This window comes from Oncorhynchus nerka, linkage group LG26, assembly GCF_034236695.1.
Source record: "Oncorhynchus nerka isolate Pitt River linkage group LG26, Oner_Uvic_2.0, whole genome shotgun sequence".
Taxonomy (NCBI): domain Eukaryota; kingdom Metazoa; phylum Chordata; class Actinopteri; order Salmoniformes; family Salmonidae; genus Oncorhynchus; species Oncorhynchus nerka.
This window is the reverse complement of record NC_088421.1, coordinates 37,000,329-37,021,991: the sequence shown is the minus strand read 5'-3', so window position 1 is coordinate 37,021,991 and position 21,663 is coordinate 37,000,329. Positions and strand designations below refer to the sequence as shown.

General features: G+C 41.7%; 1 protein-coding gene across 1 annotated transcript in view; it reads left to right on the top strand.

Annotated features, from left to right (window-relative positions):
* Positions 1–21,663, top strand: part of coro7 (coronin 7) — a 292,664-nt gene that overhangs the window by 19,147 nt on the left and 251,854 nt on the right. Inside the window, exons 4-6 of the mRNA XM_065010595.1 lie at positions 468–538; positions 5,449–5,635; positions 7,115–7,191. Coding sequence (XP_064866667.1) covers positions 468–538; positions 5,449–5,635; positions 7,115–7,191 — 335 coding nt within the window. The remainder of the gene's footprint in view (positions 1–467; positions 539–5,448; positions 5,636–7,114; positions 7,192–21,663) is intronic.

Genomic DNA, 21,663 nt, shown 5'->3' with positions numbered 1-21,663 from the left:
TGGACTTCTCTGTCTCTCTCTCTCTCTCTCTCTCTCTCTCTCTCTCTCTCAGATCTGATAACTGAGTTGTTCTCTCTCTCAGATTTGATAACTGATTTGGACTTCTCTCTGTCTCTATCTCTCAGATAACTGATTTGGACTTCTCTGTCTCTCTCTCTCTCTCTCTCTCTCTCTCTCTCTCTCTCTCAGATAACTGATTTGGACTTCTCTGTCTCTGTCTCTGTCTCTCTCTCTCAGATCTGATAACTGATTTGTCCTCTCTCTCTCTCTCTCAGATCTGATAACTGAGTTGTTCTCTCTCTCTCTCTCTCTCTCTCTCTCTCTCTCTCTCTCTCTCAGATAACTGATTTGGACTTCTCTGTCTGTCTCTGTCTCTGTCTCTCTCAGATCTGATAACTGATTTGTCCTCTCTCTGTCTCTCTCTCAGATCTGATAACTGATTTGTCCTCTCTCTGTTTCTCTCTCAGATCTGATAACTGATTTGGACTTCTCTCCATTTGATGATAATCTCCTGGCTACCTGTTCTGCAGATGAAACGGTGAGGCCCTCCTGTCTCTCGGTCCTCATTCCTCTAAGGCCCTGTCCTCATTCCTCTAAGGCCCTGTCCTCATTCCTCTAAGGCCCTGTCCTCATTCCTCTAAGGCCCTGTCCTCATTCCTCTAAGGCCCTGTCCTCATTCCTCTAAATTCCTCTAAGGCCCTGTCCTCATTCCTCTAAGGCCCTGTCCTCATTCCTCTAAGGCCCTGTCTTTATTTTTTTTTAAATGTCCTTCATTCTTTCCTTCCTTCCTCTTGACCTTTCACCTAACTATAAGATGAGTCATAGCTTTAAGAGAGGAAGGAAGGAAAGAGGATTTCGTTATGGTCATACACTCTCTTGCAGACTGGTTGTTCTATTTTTTTCATGGTACATGCACATACTCATGAACAGTTGTTTGTATCTTTAGGCCGGGAACGAGGGCTCTGACACATCTGGATGAAAAAATGAATTGCATTGACTGTTATTATGTGGAAAGAAACCTTTTGAAGTCACTCAGAGTCCATGTGTGAGTGTGTATGTAGACTCAGCAGCAGGGTCTGCCTCAGAGGGATGAGTAAACACATGTACAGCCAAAGCCTCAGTGCACAGTAAAGTACCCAGCATATGTAGAGGAGCCCTGAGCTCAGCTAGGATACTTTATATTCCCAGCTTTCATCTGCTGCCAAGAAGACATATTGTTTTAGTCACCTTGTTGTGCTGAGTAACACACACAGACGTCCACACACACACACACACACACACACACACACACACACACACCTGTTTTAAGACTTTGTCATCGCTTTTGCCATGCTTTGGGCTCCTGAGTGGCAGTGGTCTAAGACACTCAGTGCAAGAGGCGTCACTGCAGTACCTGGTTCGAATCCAGGCTGCATCACATCCTGCCATGATTGGGAGTCCCATAGGGCTGCGCATAATTGGCCCAGCGTCGTCTGGGTTTGGCCGGGGGAGGCCATCATTGTAAATAAGAATTTGTTCTTACCTGACTTGCCTAGTTAAATAAAGGTTAAATAAAATAATAAAACAGGCCCCAGGTGGCATTTAAAAGGCTCCAATTGACCACCTTATTGCTGGATTAAATCCTGTATCTGCAGCTGTATACCACTTGGTTCTCCAGTCCCGGTGTCAGGAGTCCTAGTAGGGAGAACATGGTCCAGGTGTCAGGAGTCCTAGTAGTGAGAACATGGTCCAGGTGTCTGGAGTCCCAGTAGGGAGAACATGGTCCAGGTGTCAGGAGTCCCAGTAGGGAGAACATGGTCCCGGTGTCAGGAGTCCCAGTAGGGAGAACATGGTCCCGGTGTCAGGAGTCCTAGTAGTAAGAACATGGTCCAGGTGTCAGGAGTCCTAGTAGTAAGAACATGGTCTAGGTGTCAGGAGTCCTAGTAGTAAGAACATGGTCCAGGTGTCAGGAGTCCTAGTAGTAAGAACATGGTCCAGGTGTCAGGAGTCCTAGTAGTAAGCACATGGTCCAGGTGTCAGGAGTCCTAGTAGGGAGAACATGGTCCCGGTGTCAGGAGTCCTAGTAGTAAGAACATGGTCCAGGTGTCAGGAGTCCTAGTAGGGAGAACATGGTCCCGGTGTCAGGAGTCCTAGTAGTAAGAACATGGTCCAGGTGTCAGGAGTCCTAGTAGTAAGAACATGGTCCAGGTGTCAGGAGTCCTAGTAGTAAGAACATGGTCCAGGTGTCAGGAGTCCTAGTAGTAAGAACATGGTCCAGGTGTCAGGAGTCCCAGTAGTGAGAACATGGTCCCTGTGTCAGGAGTCCTAGTAGGGAGAACATGGTCCCGGTGTCAGGAGTCCTAGTAGTGAGAACATGGTCCCGGTGTCAGGAGTCCTAGTAGGGAGAACATGGTCCAGGTGTCAGGAGTCCTAGTAGGGAGAACATGGTCCAGGTGTCAGGAGTCCCAGTAGTGAGAATATGGTCCCGGTGTCAGGAGTCCTAGTAGGGAGAACATGGTCCCGGTGTCAGGAGTCCTACTAGGTAGAACATGGTCCCGGTGTCAGGAGTCCCAGTAGTGAGAACATGGTCCAGGTGTCTGTAGTCCTACTAGGTAGAACATGGTCCAGGTGTCTGTAGTCCTACTTGGGAGAACATGGTCCAGGTGTTTGTAGTCCTACTAGGGAGAACATGGTCCAGGTGTCTGTAGTCCTAGTAGTGAAAGCTCCAATGTTTAACAGTAGGTGGTTGGGTATGGGCAAACTGAGTCGGCTGCGGTGGGTTTTAGGGCAAGGCCAGCTGTTGGAAATTAACTCACTGTTCATTAACAACAGGGTTGGGGCTAATGGCATGTCTATCAACTCTGCCTTTCAATTGGCAGAGTTGTAGCTGGGGTGTGAACGTTCAGTGAGTGTAGCTGGGGTTTGAACGTTCAGTGAGTGTAGCTGGGGTTTGAACGTTCAGTGAGTGTAGCTGGGGTTTGAACGTTCAGTGAGTGTAGCTGGGGTTTGAACGTTCAGTGAGTGTAGCTGGGGTTTGAACGTTCAGTGAGTGTAGCTGGGGTTTGAACGTTCAGTGAGTAGCTGGGGTGTGAACGTTCAGTGAGTGTAGCTGGGGTGTGAACGTTCAGTGAGTGTAGCTGGGGTCTGAACGTTCAGTGAGTGTAGCTGGGGTTTGAACGTTCAGTGAGTGTAGCTGGGGTGTGAACGTTCAGTGAGTGTAGCTGGGGTTTGAACGTTCAGTGAGTGTAGCTGGGGTGTGAACGTTCAGTGAGTGTAGCTGGGGTGTGAACGTTCAGTGAGTGTAGCTGGGGTTTGAACGTTCAGTGAGTGTAGCTGGGGTGCGAACGTTCAGTGAGTGTAGCTGGGGTGCGAACGTTCAGTGAGTGTAGCTGGGGTGCGAACGTTCAGTGAGTGTAGCTGGGGTGCGAACGTTCAGTGAGTGTAGCTGGGGTGCGAACGTTCAGTGAGTGTGGCTGCGGCGCGAACGTTCAGTGAGTGTGGCTGCGGCGCGAACGTTCAGTGAGTGTGGCTGCGGCGCGAACGTTCAGTGAGTGTGGCTGCGCGCGAACGCGTTCAGTGAGTGTGGCTGCGGCGCGAACGTTCAGTGAGTGTGGCTGCGGCGCGAACGTTCAGTGAGTGTGGCTGCGGCGCGAACGTTCAGTGAGTGTGGCTGCGGCGCGAACGTTCAGTGAGTGTGGCTGCGGCGCGAACGTTCAGTGAGTGTGGCTGCGGCGCGAACGTTCAGTGAGTGTGGCTGCGTGCGCGCGTTCAGTGAGTGGGCTGCGGCGAACGTTCAGTGAGTGGGGCTGCGGCGCGAACGTTCAGTGAGTGGGGCTGCGGCGCGAGCGTTCAGTGAGTGGGGCTGCGGCGCGAACGTTCAGTGAGTGGGGCTGCGGCGCGAACGCTCAGTGAGTGGGGCTGCGGCGCGAACGTTCAGTGAGTGGGGCTGCGGCGCGAACGTTCAGTGAGTGGGGCTGCGGCGCGAACGTTCAGTGAGTGGGGCTGCGGCGCGAACGTTCAGTGAGTGGGGCTGCGGCGCGAACGTTCAGTGAGTGGGGCTGCGGCGCGAACGTTCAGTGAGTGGGGCTGCGGCGCGAACGTTCAGTGAGTGGAGCTGGGGTCAAGGGATCAGTTTAAGTCATTGCCTTCAATGACGTACTGACATGGAGCAAGATACAAACCTCAAAACCTTCCCTCTAACATTAGATAGACATATGGATATGGATATGTTACATTTACATTTACACTTGCTTCCATTCAGCCACAAGAGCATTAGTGAGGTCGGGCACTGATGTTGGGCGACTAGACCAGACTCGCAGTCGGCATTCCCATTCATCCCTAAGGTTTTCAATGGGGTTGAGGTCAGGGCTCTGTGTAGGCCAGTGAAGTCATTCCACACCGATCTCAACAAACCATTTCTGTATGTATCTCGCTTTGTGCACCGGGGCATTGTCATGCTGAAACAGGAAAGGGCCTTCCTCAATGCTGTAGCTAAGAGTTCCCTTCACTTGAACTAAGGGGCCGAGCCCGAACCATGAAAAACAGCCCCAGACCATTATTCCTCCTCCACCAGACTTTACAGTTGGCACTATACATTCGGGTAGGGAGCGTTTCTCAAACCCAGATTTGTCGGTCGGACTGCCAGACGGTGAAGCATAATTCAAGAGAACATGTTTCCACTGCTCCAGAGTCCAATGGTGGCGGGCTTTACACCACTCCAGCTGACACTTGGCATGGTGATCTTAGGCTTGTGTGCGGCTGCTGGGCCATGGAAACCCAGTTCATGAAGCTCCCGACGAACAGTTCTTGTGCTGACGTTGTTTCGAGGCAGTTTGAAACTCGGGTAGTGAGTGTTGCAACTGTGAACTGACGATTTTACGCACTTTAGCACGCCACAGTCCCGTTCTGTGAGCTTGTGTGACCAACCACTTTGCGGCTGAGCCGTTGTTATTCATTGACATTTCCACTTCACAATAACAGCACTTACAGTTGACTGGGGCTGATCTAGAAAGGCATACATTTGACGAACTGACTTATTGGGAAGGTGGCATCCTATGACGATGCCACGTTGAAAGTCACTGAGCTCTTGAGTAAGGCCATTCTACTGCCAATGTTTGTCTATTCAGATTGCATGGCTGTATGCTTGATTTTATACACCTGTCAGCAGTGGGTGTGGCTGAAATAGCCGAATCCACGAATTTGAAGGGGTTCACATACTTTTGTAATTATTGTGTATGTCACTGTCTTCATGTCTGATTGAGAGCCCGTTCACCTGACACTCGTGTGTGTGTGTGTGTGTGTGTGTGTGTGTGTGTGTGTGTGTGTGTGTGTGTGTTTGTGTGTGCGCATGTGTGTTTGTGTGTGCGCATGTGTGTTTGTGTGTGTGTGTGTGCATGTGTGTCTCTCTTTTACTCAGCACAACAAGGTCACTAAAAACATGCTTTCTTGGCCTGGTGTGTGTCCATGCAGGTGAAGCTGTGGCGTGTGTGTGAACCAGAACAGGAGCAGCCCGGGGGGGCGGAGGTGACCCTGTGTCCCGGAGAGGGTCGTCTGGAGCTGGTCGCCTTCCACCCCACCTCCTCTGGCCTGCTGGCTGTGGGCTCCACCAAGACAGCCCAGCTCTGGGACACCAGCCGCCAACAATCACCACTAGCAGGTAGGATACACTGGAGAGGAGCTATGCAGGCATGAAAGAATGGTGAATGCATGAACACACTCACAAATGATTGAAGGAACGCACACAAACATGAATGATGAACACACACTCATAATCAATCACTCACAAATGGATCAATACAGTACAAACACACTTCTTCACACAAATATAGCAGCAAACAGACCATACACACAATCTGTCAGTCAGTTTGATCCTTTCACAGTTGAAGGTCGAGAGTCGTGCGTCCTCAAACACAAACCCAACCAAGCCGCACTGCTTCTTGACACAATGCCCACTTAACCTGGAAGCCAGCCGCACCAATGTGTCGGAGGAAACACTGTACACCAGGCGACCGTGTCAGCGTGCATTGCGCCCGGCCCGCCACAGGAGTGCGTGATGGGACAAGAACATCCCTGCTGGCCAAACCCTCCCCTAACCCAGACTATTCTGCCTGATTGCGGCCGGGCGACAGAGCCTGGACCAAGAACTCTAGTGGCACAGCTAGTACTGCGATGCAGTGCCTTAGACCACTGCGCCACTCGGGAGGCCTAGAGGGTGAACCTCAACTGTGTCCCGTGTGACGACTTTCTTCACCATTTGACAAATGCCGTTGTCATCTATGCCATCTACTGTCGTGTCATCATAACCCATACATGCTATGCTGTATCCAACCAGCCGTAGCACCATAACCTCATTATGTTCTGTGTACCATTGATCCAGGTGGTCTTAACTGGGTCAACTGGGTCTGCTTTGGGGTTTCTACAATTCTACAAAGGTTGTTTCATCCTGTGTTTCCCTCTGTGTCTTGTGTCCTGGCCCTCACCAGTCCCGTGTCTTGGCTTCACCTGTCCCGTGTCTGGGCTTCACCTGTCCCGTGTCTGGGCTGCACCTGTCCCGTGTCTGGGCTGCACCTGTCCCGTGTCTGGGCTGCACCTGTCCCGTGTCTGGGCTGCACCTGTCCCGTGTCTGAGCTGCACCTGTCCCGTGTCTGGGCTGCACCTGTCCCGTGTCTTGGCCTCACCTGTCCTGTGTCTTGGCCCACCTGTCCTGTGTCTTGGCCCACCTGTCCTGTGTCTTGGCCCCACCTGTCCTGTGTCTTGGCCCCATCTGTCCTGTGTCTTGGCCGCACCTGTCCCGTGTCTGGGCTGCACCTGTCCCGTGTCTGGGCTGCACCTGTCCCGTGTCTTGGCCGCACCTGTCCCGTGTCTGGGCTGCACCTGTCCTGTGTCTTGGCCAACCTGTCCCGTGTCTGGGCGGCACCTGTCCTGTGTCTGGGCGGCACCTGTCCTGTGTTTCTACCTGTGCTTTCTTTTCTTTGTCTATTCATCCTGAATCTGTTCTTTATGTACTTTGTTGTTCCTGGTCTTGTGTTAACCTGTGCTGTTGACCTCTCTGTGACCTTTCCTTGACCTTCCCTGTGATAACCTGCGGGCTGAGCTGACCAGTCTCTTGATCTCTGACCTGTGTTTCTGTCTGCAGCTCTGGAGCCGCACGGTGATCAGCTGCAGAGTCTTAGCTGGAAACAGGACGGCTCCCTGCTGGCTTCCTCCTGCAAGGTGAGTCAGTCCTACAGTACATACTGAGGCCAGACAGGAACTATTATTATCATGTACAGTACATCTAAATATAACCTCAGCAGAAAAAGAAACATCCTCTCACTGTCAACTGTGATTATTTTCAGCAAACTTAACGTGTAAATATTGGTATGAACATAAGATTCAACAACTGCGACATAAACTGAACAAGTTCCACAGACATGTGACTAACAGAAATGGAATAATGTGTCCCTGAACAAAGGGGGGGTCAAATCAAAAGTAACAGTCAGTATCTGGGGTGGCCACCAGCTGCATGAAGTACTGCAGTGCATCTCCTCCTCATGGACTGCACCAGATTTGCCAGTTCTTGGTGTGAGATGTTACCCCACTCTTCCACCAAGGCACCTGCAAGTACCCGGACATTTCTGGGGGGAATGGTCCTAGCCCTCACCCTCCGATCCAACAGGTCCCAGACGTGCTCAGTGGGATTGAGATACGGGCTCTTCGCTCGCCATGGCAGAACACTGACATTCCTGTCTTGCAGGAAATCACACACAGAATGAGCAGTATGGCTGGTGGTATTATCATGCTGGAGGGTCATCTCAGGATGAGCCTGCAGGAAGGGTACCACATGAGGGAGGAGGATGTCTTCCCTGTAACGCACAGCGTTGAGATTGCCTGCAATCACAACAAGCCCAGTCCGATGATGCTGTGACACACTGCCCCAGACCATGACAGACCCTCCACCTCCAAATAGATCCCACTCCAGAGTACAGGCCTCGGTGTAACACTCATTCCTTTAATGTTAAACGCGAACCCGACCATCACCCCTGGTGATACAAAACGGTAACTCGTTAGTGAAGAGCACTTTTTGCCAGTCCTATTTGGTCCAGCCACGGTGGGTTTGTGCCCATAAGCGACATTGTTGCCGGTGATGTCTGGTGAGGACCTGCCTTACAACAGGCCTACAAGCCCTCAGTCCAGCCTCTCTCAGCCTATTGTGGCCAGTCAGAGCACTGATGGAGGGATTGTGCATCCTGGTGTAACTCGGGCAGTTGTTGTACCTTTCCCGCAGGTGTGATGTTTGGATGTACCGATCCTGTGCAGGTGTTACACGTGGTCTGCCACTGTGAGGACGATCAGCTGTCCATCCGGTCTCCCTGTAGCGCTGTCTTAGGCGTCTCACATTACGGACATTGCAATTTATTGCGCTGGCCACACCTGCAGTCCTCATGCCTCCTTGCAGCATGCCTAAGGCACGTTCACGCAGATGAGCAGGGACCCTGGGCATCTTTGTTTGGTGTTTTCAGAGTCAGTAGAAAGGCCTCATCTAGCGTCCTAAGTTTTCATAACTGTGACCTTAATTGCCTACCGTCTGTAAGCTGTTAGTGTCTTAACAACCGTTCCACAGGTGCATGTTCATTTATTGTTTATGGTTCATTGAACAAGCATGGGAAACGGTGTTTAAACTCTACAATGAAGATCTGTGAAGTTATTTGGATTTTTACGAATGATCTTTGAAAGACGGGCTGGATAGCACAGGAGCTGGATAGAACAGGAGCTGGATAGCACAGGAGCTGGATAGCACAGGGGCTGGATAGCACAGGGGCTGGATAGCACAGGGGCTGGATAGCACAGGGGCTGGATAGCACAGGAGCTGGATAGCACAGGAGCTGGATAGCACAGGGGCTGGATAGCACAGGGGCTGGATAGCACAGGGGCTGGATAGCACAGGGGCTGGATAGCACAGGGGCTGGATAGAAAATATGGCGGAAAGTGCAGGTTCACATATTGTGAACTACTTTTCAATGGGATCCTACGATAAAGATTTGTCACATAGAGAGGTTGCTATCTATTGTCGTGTCTTTGGCTATGCCGGATTAAATTATATGACATGCTATTCGATGAAATAATTTCTCCGTAATTAATATCACCTGATTGAGCTAATCATGTAAATGTAATTAACTAGAGAGTCGGGCACCACAAAATAATATTTATAGAGCTGTTACCTTCCGAATAAACTCTTAAAGATCTAGTAATATTAATATTAATCTTCATCTTACTTCAGTCTCATCTGAAAGTTGTAAATTCTTGGTTATCTGCAAGAACCCTGGCTAAAAATTTGAATCAGCAATACAAAATTGGGTTTAATTATTTATTTACTAAATACCTAACTAATCACACAGAATTCACATACACACAATTAATCATAACTTGATTACAAATTACGTCATAAAGGAAAACGTCCCTAGCGGGCGGAACAGATATGACAGCTTGTTACACAAAGGAAAAGGGCTGGGTTTGAGTGAAAGAGCGGGAAGACTGAGGAACAAAGCGAAGAAGCTGTGCTATCGTAAATACAGTATCTGATGCATTCTAAATTACTGCCCATTTGGAAAAGGAAAATGCAATAAATATTTACTCTGAGCTGCACTTCAGTAGTTTGGTGGTAGATGGAAGACCGTGTTGCCAAACCGAGTCCTTTGTCCTTTGAAGAATGTCTCTGGTTGTCAATTGGATACGTTGTAGTAACGTCGTTGTGTGATAGACGGGATACACTGTCTGTTCCTTCCTAACCCTCGTTGCATCTGCTGTTGCTAACTCAACGGCTAGGAGGTATCACTTCTGTAGTGAATAAGAGTTCAAAGTTCATACCATTCTCAACCGAAGCTCACGCTGATGTTGGCTTCGTTCTGTAGTTATTATCTGAACCATTCTGACATAGGACCGTCGTCCCTACATCTTCGGAACAGGAAGTTCTGTTGTTGTCAAGGCTTTATTTAGGAAGGGAGAAGAGGGCGTGTTTGAAAAGTTTTATAGCCCATGTCCCTTCACCGAGGCGGGCCACTGAGTGAGCAGCCCTAACTTATGACAACCCACATCTCACATTTTAGAAGCTAAAATCACATTTCATCCCGTCACAAATAATTTCATATTCAAACATTTAAATTGAACAACAATTCCATGTGAATCTGATAACTCTGATGTGTAGACTTTCCACTGTAGAGTTTGTCATCTTGTCAGTGATGAGAATGTCTCAGATGACAACTGAACTGACATCATATTCATTAAGTACCACCGCATATGTTCAATTGTTCGGATTACCAGAATATAGTTCATTTCCCCCCCACCTACTGATGTTCCCAGAATCTCTATGTTAACCAAGGGTTTTGCAAATGTAACCTCAGTAGGTTAGAGAGAGGAAAAAGGGGAGAAGAGGTATTTATGACTGTCATAAACCTATCCCCTAGGCCAACGTCATGACACTATCAAGGAAGATTTTTCACATAGCAACCTCTCTTTCAATCTTATGTGTTGTGTCTTAAATACTTCCCAACTCTCTAGTGGCAAACAATAGCAGTAGAGGTTCACATAATGTGTGTGTTTGACATCTACTACATTACGGTTGTACTGTGCGGAATCAGTGATCTACAAGTTAAATGACATGTTATTGCTCATGTACATACTGTATATTTAGCAGATTTTATCGCAGGTGCAGTGAGATGCTTATGTTCATAGCTCAAACAGTGCAGTAATACCGAACAATACACACAAATCCCCTAAATGAAAATAAAGAAATTAAGAAATATCAGAACGAGCAATGTCAGAGTCTGTGTGTATTGACCTTGTGGACAGTATATGAATAGAAAATATATGTACAGCAGTAGTTATGTAGGATGAGCCTTGACTAGAACACATGAAGTGGGTAAAACAGTATGTAAACATGATTAAAAACCCTAAGGTCGTTATCCGTGCCCCTGTGGACATGTAATTAGCATTATTGCTCCCAAGAGTGTGGGCCTATGCCCTCACAGGTCCACCCATAGCTGCGCCCCTGCCCAGTCATGTGAAATCTATAGATGAGGGCCTAATTTGCCAACCTGGGATGGAATACTGTAGTAACTGTAGTAGCCGCGTCTCCCCAGTAGATGCCACCAACGGAACACCATATCCCCCTGTTTGCCTGATTGGCGCTACGCTACCCGACATTAATCAGCATCTGTTTTTGAGGGGATCATTCCGTCAACAGGGGTGACACTCATTAACCCGGGTGTAGATCTTGTCCTCTGACTGACTGTGTCCCACTTTTTATACTTTATACAGAGTTCTCCATAAAACCTCAACCTCAACATTCCCTTGGGTTCTAAAGTGGAAATGAACACAACTCAGGGATTGAGAAAGAGGGATGAGTCTGAGATCACTGATGTAACAGCCAGTTTGTCTAATGGTTTTAGTGTTGTAATAGTTCTAATAGTTTGATCGTGTTGACAGAGGAATTAATTAATGCAAGAGTGAGTGATCCTCACTGAGCAGCCAAGTCTTCATATTAACATTAGTGTGTTAGTTATCAGCCAAGTCTTCCTATTAACATTAGTTAGTGTGTTAGTTATCAGCCAAGTCTTCCTATTAACATTAGTGTGTTAGTTATCAGCCAAGTCTTCCTATTAACATTAGTGTGTTAGTTATCAGCCAAGTCTTCATATTAACGTTAGTGTGTTAGTTATCAGCCATGTCTTCCTATTAACATTAGTGTGTTAGTTATCAGCCACGTCTTCCTATTAACATTAGTTAGTGTGTTAGTTATCAGCCATGTCTTCATATTAACATTAGTGTGTTAGTTATCAGCCACGTCTTCCTATTAACATTAGTTAGTGTGTTAGTTATCAGCCATGTCTTCATATTAACATTAGTGTGTTAGTTATCAGCCAAGTCTTCCTATTAACATTAGTGTGTTAGTTATCAGCCAAGTCTTCCTATTAACATTAGTTAGTGTGTTAGTTATCAGCCACGTCGTCCTATTAACATTAGTGTGTTAGTTATCAGCCAAGTCTTCCTATTAACATTAGTGTGTTAGTTATCAGCCAAGTCTTCCTATTAACATTAGTGTGTTAGTTATCTCTTCCTATTAACATTAGTTAGTGTTTAGTTATCAGCCAAGTCTTCATATTAACATTAGTTAGTGTGTTAGTTATCAGCCATGTCTTCATATTAACATTAGTGTGTTAGTTATCAGCCAAGTCTTCCTATTAACATTAGTGTGTTAGTTATCAGCCAAGTCTTCATATTAACATTAGTGTGTTAGTTATCAGCCAAGTCTTCCTATTAACATTAGTGTGTTAGTTATCAGCCAAGTCTTCCTATTAACATTAGTGTGTTAGTTATCAGCCAAGTCTTCCTATTAACATTAGTGTGTTAGTTATCAGCCATGTCTTCATATTAACATTAGTGTGTTAGTTATCAGCCAAGTCTTCCTATTAACATTAGTGTGTTAGTTATCAGCCATGTCTTCATATTAACATTAGTGTGTTAGTTATCAGCCACGTCTTCCTATTAACATTAGTTAGTGTGTTAGTTATCAGCCACGTCTTCCTATTAACATTAGTTAGTGTGTTAGTTATCAGCCATGTCTTCCTATTAACATTACTTAACAGCCACGCTTCCTATTAACATTAGTTAGTGTGTTAGTTATCAGCCAAGTCTTCCTATTAACATTAGTGTGTTAGTTATCAGCCACGTCTTCCTATTAACATTAGTTAGTGTGTTAGTTATCAGCCATGTCTTCATATTAACATTAGTGTGTTAGTTATCAGCCACGTCTTCCTATTAACATTAGTTAGTGTGTTAGTTATCAGCCATGTCTTCATATTAACATTAGTGTGTTAGTTATCAGCCAAGTCTTCCTATTAACATTAGTGTGTTAGTTATCAGCCAAGTCTTCCTATTAACATTAGTTAGTGTTATCAGTTCCCTATTAACATTAGTGTTTAGTTATCAGCCAAGTCTTCCTATTAACATTAGTGTGTTAGTTATCAGCCAAGTCTTCCTATTAACATTAGTGTGTTAGTTATCAGCCAAGTCTTCCTATTAACATTAGTTAGTGTGTTAGTTATCAGCCAAGTCTTCATATTAACATTAGTTAGTGTTTAGTTATCAGCCATGTCTTCATATTAACATTAGTGTGTTAGTTATCAGCCAAGTCTTCCTATTAACATTAGTGTGTTAGTTATCAGCCAAGTCTTCATATTAACATTAGTGTGTTAGTTATCAGCCAAGTCTTCCTATTAACATTAGTGTGTTAGTTATCAGCCAAGTCTTCCTATTAACATTAGTGTGTTAGTTATCAGCCAAGTCTTCCTATTAACATTAGTGTGTTAGTTATCAGCCATGTCTTCATATTAACATTAGTGTGTTAGTTATCAGCCAAGTCTTCCTATTAACATTAGTGTGTTAGTTATCAGCCATGTCTTCATATTAACATTAGTGTGTTAGTTATCAGCCACGTCTTCCTATTAACATTAGTTAGTGTGTTAGTTATCAGCCAAGTCTTCCTATTAACATTAGTTAGTGTGTTAGTTATCAGCCAAGTCTTCCTATTAACATTAGTTAGTGTGTTAGTTATCAGCCAAGTCTTCCTATTAACATTAGTTAGTGTGTTAGTTATCAGCCAAGTCTTCCTATTAACATTAGTTAGTGTGTTAGTTATCAGCCAAGTCTTCCTATTAACATTAGTGTGTTAGTTATCAGCCAAGTCTTCCTATTAACATTAGTGTGTTAGTTATCAGCCAAGTCTTCCTATTAACATTAGTGTGTTAGTTATCAGCCAAGTCTTTCTATTAACATTAGTGTGTTAGTTATCAGCCAAGTCTTCCTATTAACATTAGTGTGTTAGTTATCAGCCAAGTCTTCCTATTAACATTAGTGTGTTAGTTATCAGCCAAGTCTTCCTATTAACATTAGTGTGTTAGTTATCAGCCAAGTCTTTCTATTAACATTAGTGTGTTAGTTATCAGCCAAGTCTTCCTATTAACATTAGTGTGTTAGTTATCAGCCAAGTCTTCCTATTAACATTAGTGTGTTAGTTATCAGCCAAGTCTTCATATTAACATTAGTTAGTGTGTTAGTTATCAGCCATGTCTTCCTATTAACATTAGTGTGTTAGTTATCAGCCAAGTCTTCCTATTAACATTAGTGTGTTAGTTATCAGCCAAGTCTTCCTATTAACATTAGTGTGTTAGTTATCAGCCATGTCTTCCTATTAACATTAGTTAGTGTGTTAGTTATCAGCCAAGTCTTCCTATTAACATTAGTTAGTGTGTTAGTTATCAGCCAAGTCTTCCTATTAACATTAGTGTGTTAGTTATCAGCCACGTCTTCATATTAACATTAGTGTGTTAGTTATCAGCCAAGTCTTTCTATTAACATTAGTTAGTGTGTTATCAGCCATGTCTTCATATTAACATTAGTGTGTTAGTTATCAGCCAAGTCTTCCTATTAACATTAGTGTGTTAGTTATCAGCCATGTCTTCCTATTAACATTAGTGTGTTAGTTATCAGCCAAGTCTTCCTATTAACATTAGTGTGTTAGTTATCAGCCAAGTCTTCCTATTAACATTAGTGTGTTAGTTATCAGCCAAGTCTTTCTATTAACATTAGTGTGTTAGTTATCAGCCAAGTCTTCCTATTAACATTAGTGTGTTAGTTATCAGCCAAGTCTTCCTATTAACATTAGTGTGTTAGTTATCAGCCAAGTCTTCCTATTAACATTAACATTAGTGTTAGTTATCAGCCACGTCTTCCTATTAACATTAGTTAGTGTTTAGTTATCAGCCATGTCTTCATATTAACATTAGTGTGTTAGTTATCAGCCACGTCTTCCTATTAACATTAGTTAGTGTTAGTTATCAGCCATGTCTTCATATTAACATTAGTGTGTTAGTTATCAGCCAAGTCTTCCTATTAACATTAGTGTGTTAGTTATCAGCCAAGTCTTCCTATTAACATTAGTGTGTTTAGTTATCAGCCACGTCTTCTTAACATTAGTGTGTTAGTTATCAGCCAAGTCTTCCTATTAACATTAGTGTGTTAGTTATCAGCCAAGTCTTCCTATTAACATTAGTGTGTTAGTTATCAGCCAAGTCTTCCTATTAACATTAGTTAGTGTGTTAGTTATCAGCCAAGTCTTCATATTAACATTAGTTAGTGTGTTAGTTATCAGCCATGTCTTCATATTAACATTAGTGTGTTAGTTATCAGCCAAGTCTTCCTATTAACATTAGTGTGTTAGTTATCAGCCAAGTCTTCATATTAACATTAGTGTGTTAGTTATCAGCCAAGTCTTCCTATTAACATTAGTGTGTTAGTTATCAGCCAAGTCTTCCTATTAACATTAGTGTGTTAGTTATCAGCCAAGTCTTCCTATTAACATTAGTGTGTTAGTTATCAGCCATGTCTTCATATTAACATTAGTGTTATCAGCCAAGTCTTCCTATTAACATTAGTGTTAGTTATCAGCCATGTCTTCATATTAACATTAGTGTGTTAGTTATCAGCCAAGTCTTCCTATTAACATTAGTTAGTGTGTTAGTTATCAGCCACGTCTTCCTATTAACATTAGTTAGTGTGTTAGTTATCAGCCATGTCTTCCTATTAACATTAGTTAGTGTGTTAGTTATCAGCCACGTCTTCCTATTAACATTAGTTAGTGTGTTAGTTATCAGCCATGTCTTCCTATTAACATTAGTGTGTTAGTTATCAGCCACGTCTTCCTATTAACATTAGTTAGTGTGTTAGTTATCAGCCATGTCTTCATATTAACATTAGTGTGTTAGTTATCAGCCACGTCTTCCTATTAACATTAGTTAGTGTGTTAGTTATCAGCCATGTCTTCCTATTAACATTAGTGTGTTAGTTATCAGCCAAGTCTTCCTATTAACATTAGTGTGTTAGTTATCAGCCAAGTCTTCCTATTAACATTAGTTAGTGTGTTAGTTATCAGCCACGTCTTCCTATTAACATTAGTGTGTTAGTTATCAGCCAAGTCTTCCTATTAACATTAGTGTGTTAGTTATCAGCCAAGTCTTCCTATTAACATTAGTGTGTTAGTTATCAGCCAAGTCTTCCTATTAACATTAGTTAGTGTTTAGTTATCAGCCAAGTCTTCATATTAACATTAGTGTGTTAGTTATCAGCCATGTCTTCATATTAACATTAGTGTGTTAGTTATCAGCCAAGTCTTCCTATTAACATTAGTGTGTTAGTTATCAGCCAAGTCTTCATATTAACATTAGTGTGTTAGTTATCAGCCAAGTCTTCCTATTAACATTAGTGTGTTAGTTATCAGCCAAGTCTTCCTATTAACATTAGTGTGTTAGTTATCAGCCAAGTCTTCCTATTAACATTAGTGTGTTAGTTATCAGCCATGTCTTCATATTAACATTAGTGTGTTAGTTATCAGCCAAGTCTTCCTATTAACATTAGTGTGTTAGTTATCAGCCATGTCTTCATATTAACATTAGTGTGTTAGTTATCAGCCACGTCTTCCTATTAACATTAGTTAGTGTGTTAGTTATCAGCCACGTCTTCCTATTAACATTAGTTAGTGTGTTAGTTATCAGCCATGTCTTCCTATTAACATTAGTTAGTGTGTTAGTTATCAGCCACGTCTTCCTATTAACATTAGTTAGTGTGTTAGTTATCAGCCATGTCTTCCTATTAACATTAGTGTGTTAGTTATCAGCCACGTCTTCCTATTAACATTAGTTAGTGTGTTAGTTATCAGCCATGTCTTCATATTAACATTAGTGTGTTAGTTATCAGCCACGTCTTCCTATTAACATTAGTTAGTGTGTTAGTTATCAGCCATGTCTTCATATTAACATTAGTGTGTTAGTTATCAGCCAAGTCTTCCTATTAACATTAGTGTGTTAGTTATCAGCCAAGTCTTCCTATTAACATTAGTTAGTGTGTTAGTTATCAGCCACGTCGTCCTATTAACATTAGTGTGTTAGTTATCAGCCAAGTCTTCCTATTAACATTAGTGTGTTAGTTATCAGCCAAGTCTTCCTATTAACATTAGTGTGTTAGTTATCAGCCAAGTCTTCCTATTAACATTAGTTAGTGTGTTAGTTATCAGCCAAGTCTTCATATTAACATTAGTTAGTGTGTTAGTTATCAGCCATGTCTTCATATTAACATTAGTGTGTTAGTTATCAGCCAAGTCTTCCTATTAACATTAGTGTGTTAGTTATCAGCCAGTCTTCATATTAACATTAGTGTGTTAGTTATCTCTTCCTATTAACATTAGTGTGTTAGTTATCAGCCAAGTCTTCCTATTAACATTAGTGTGTTAGTTATCAGCCAAGTCTTCCTATTAACATTAGTGTGTTAGTTATCAGCCATGTCTTCATATTAACATTAGTGTGTTAGTTATCAGCCAAGTCTTCCTATTAACATTAGTGTGTTAGTTATCAGCCAAGTCTTCATATTAACATTAGTGTGTTAGTTATCAGCCACGTCTTCCTATTAACATTAGTTAGTGTTTAGTTATCAGCCAAGTCTTCCTATTAACATTAGTTAGTGTGTTAGTTATCAGCCAAGTCTTCCTATTAACATTAGTTAGTGTGTTAGTTATCAGCCAAGTCTTCCTATTAACATTAGTTAGTGTGTTAGTTATCAGCCAAGTCTTCCTATTAACATTAGTTAGTGTGTTAGTTATCAGCCAAGTCTTCCTATTAACATTAGTGTGTTAGTTATCAGCCAAGTCTTCCTATTAACATTAGTGTGTTAGTTATCAGCCAAGTCTTCCTATTAACATTAGTGTGTTAGTTATCAGCCAAGTCTTTCTATTAACATTAGTGTGTTAGTTATCAGCCAAGTCTTCCTATTAACATTAGTGTGTTAGTTATCAGCCAAGTCTTCCTATTAACATTAGTGTGTTAGTTATCAGCCAAGTCTTCCTATTAACATTAGTGTGTTAGTTATCAGCCAAGTCTTTCTATTAACATTAGTGTGTTAGTTATCAGCCAAGTCTTCCTATTAACATTAGTGTTAGTTATCAGCCAAGTCTTCCTATTAACATTAGTGTGTTAGTTATCAGCCAAGTCTTCCTATTAACATTAGTTAGTGTGTTAGTTATCAGCCATGTCTTCCTATTAACATTAGTGTGTTAGTTATCAGCCAAGTCTTCCTATTAACATTAGTGTGTTAGTTATCAGCCAAGTCTTCCTATTAACATTAGTGTGTTAGTTATCAGCCATGTCTTCCTATTAACATTAGTTAGTGTGTTAGTTATCAGCCAAGTCTTCCTATTAACATTAGTTAGTGTGTTAGTTATCAGCCAAGTCTTCCTATTAACATTAGTGTGTTAGTTATCAGCCAAGTCTTCATATTAACATTAGTGTGTTAGTTATCAGCCAAGTCTTTCTATTAACATTAGTTAGTGTGTTAGTTATCAGCCATGTCTTCATATTAACATTAGTGTGTTAGTTATCAGCCAAGTCTTCCTATTAACATTAGTGTGTTAGTTATCAGCCATGTCTTCCTATTAACATTAGTGTGTTAGTTATCAGCCAAGTCTTCCTATTAACATTAGTGTGTTAGTTATCAGCCAAGTCTTCCTATTAACATTAGTGTGTTAGTTATCAGCCAAGTCTTTCTATTAACATTAGTGTGTTAGTTATCAGCCAAGTCTTCCTATTAACATTAGTGTGTTAGTTATCAGCCAAGTCTTCCTATTAACATTAGTGTGTTAGTTATCAGCCAAGTCTTCATATTAACATTAGTGTGTTAGTTATCAGCCAAGTCTTCCTATTAACATTAGTGTGTTAGTTATCAGCCACGTCTTCCTATTAACATTAGTTAGTGTGTTAGTTATCAGCCATGTCTTCATATTAACATTAGTGTGTTAGTTATCAGCCACGTCTTCCTATTAACATTAGTTAGTGTGTTAGTTATCAGCCATGTCTTCATATTAACATTAGTGTGTTAGTTATCAGCCAAGTCTTCCTATTAACATTAGTGTGTTAGTTATCAGCCAAGTCTTCCTATTAACATTAGTTAGTGTGTTAGTTATCAGCCACGTCGTCCTATTAACATTAGTGTGTTAGTTATCAGCCAAGTCTTCCTATTAACATTAGTGTGTTAGTTATCAGCCAAGTCTTCCTATTAACATTAGTGTGTTAGTTATCAGCCAAGTCTTCCTATTAACATTAGTTAGTGTGTTAGTTATCAGCCAAGTCTTCATATTAACATTAGTTAGTGTGTTAGTTATCAGCCATGTCTTCATATTAACATTAGTGTGTTAGTTATCAGCCAAGTCTTCCTAACATTAACATTAGTGTGTTAGTTATCAGCCAAGTCTTCATATTAACATTAGTGTGTTAGTTATCAGCCAAGTCTTCCTATTAACATTAGTGTGTTAGTTATCAGCCAAGTCTTCCTATTAACATTAGTGTGTTAGTTATCAGCCAAGTCTTCCTATTAACATTAGTGTGTAGTTATCAGCCATGTCTTCATATTAACATTAGTTAGTGTGTTAGTTATCAGCCAAGTCTTCCTATTAACATTAGTGTGTTAGTTATCAGCCAAGTCTTTCCTATTAACATTAGTTAGTGTGTTAGTTATCAGCCAAGTCTTCCTATTAACATTAGTTAGTGTGTTAGTTATCAGCCATGTCTTCCTATTAACATTAGTTAGTGTGTTAGTTATCAGCCACGTCTTCCTATTAACATTAGTTAGTGTGTTAGTTATCAGCCATGTCTTCCTATTAACATTAGTGTGTTAGTTATCAGCCACGTCTTCCTATTAACATTAGTTAGTGTGTTAGTTATCAGCCATGTCTTCATATTAACATTAGTGTGTTAGTTATCAGCCACGTCTTCCTATTAACATTAGTTAGTGTGTTAGTTATCAGCCATGTCTTCCTATTAACATTAGTGTGTTAGTTATCAGCCAAGTCTTCCTATTAACATTAGTGTGTTAGTTATCAGCCAAGTCTTCCTATTAACATTAGTTAGTGTGTTAGTTATCAGCCAAGTCTTCCTATTAACATTAGTGTGTTAGTTATCAGCCAAGTCTTCCTATTAACATTAGTGTTTTAGTTATCAGCCAAGTCTTCCTATTAACATTAGTGTGTTAGTTATCAGCCAAGTCTTCCTATTAACATTAGTTAGTGTGTTAGTTATCAGCCAAGTCTTCATATTAACATTAGTTAGTGTGTTAGTTATCAGCCATGTCTTCATATTAACATTAGTGTGTTAGTTATCAGCCAAGTCTTCCTATTAACATTAGTGTGTTAGTTATCAGCCAAGTCTTCCTATTAACATTAGTGTGTTAGTTATCAGCCAAGTCTTCCTATTAACATTAGTGTGTTAGTTATCAGCCAAGTCTTCCTATTAACATTAGTGTGTTGGTTATCAGCCAAGTCTTCCTATTAACATTAGTGTGTTAGTTATCAGCCATGTCTTCATATTAACATTAGTGTGTTAGTTATCAGCCAAGTCTTCCTATTAACATTAGTGTGTTAGTTATCAGCCATGTCTTCATATTAACATTAGTGTGTTAGTTATCAGCCACGTCTTCCTATTAACATTAGTTAGTGTGTTAGTTATCAGCCAAGTCTTCCTATTAACATTAGTTAGTGTGTTAGTTATCAGCCAAGTCTTCCTATTAACATTAGTTAGTGTGTTAGTTATCAGCCAAGTCTTCCTATTAACATTAGTTAGTGTGTTAGTTATCAGCCAAGTCTTCCTATTAACATTAGTTAGTGTGTTAGTTATCAGCCAAGTCTTCCTATTAACATTAGTGTGTTATTCAGCCAGTCTTCCTATTAACATTAGTGTTAGTTATCAGCCAAGTCTTCCTATTAACATTAGTGTGTTAGTTATCAGCCAAGTCTTTCTATTAACATTAGTGTGTTAGTTATCAGCCAAGTCTTCCTATTAACATATTAATCAGCCAAGTCTTCCCTATTAACATTAGTGTTAGTTATCAGCCAAGTCTTCCTATTAACATTAGTGTGTTAGTTATCAGCCAAGTCTTCCTATTAACATTAGTGTGTTAGTTATCAGCCAAGTCTTCCTATTAACATTAGTGTGTTAGTTATCAGCCAAGTCTTCCTATTAACATTAGTGTGTTAGTTATCAGCCAAGTCTTCCTATTAACATTAGTTAGTGTGTTAGTTATCAGCCATGTCTTCCTATTAACATTAGTGTGTTAGTTATCAGCCAAGTCTTCCTATTAACATTAGTGTGTTAGTTATCAGCCAAGTCTTCCTATTAACATTAGTGTGTTAGTTATCAGCCATGTCTTCCTATTAACATTAGTTAGTGTGTTAGTTATCAGCCAAGTCTTCCTATTAACATTAGTTAGTGTGTTAGTTATCAGCCAAGTCTTCCTATTAACATTAGTGTGTTAGTTATCAGCCACGTCTTCATATTAACATTAGTGTGTTAGTTATCAGCCAAGTCTTTCTATTAACATTAGTTAGTGTGTTAGTTATCAGCCATGTCTTCATATTAACATTAGTGTGTTAGTTATCAGCCAAGTCTTCCTATTAACATTAGTGTGTTAGTTATCAGCCATGTCTTCCTATTAACATTAGTTATTATCAGCCAAGTCTTCCTATTAACATTAGTGTGTTAGTTATCAGCCAAGTCTTCCTATTAACATTAGTGTGTTAGTTATCAGCCAAGTCTTCCTATTAACATTAGTGTG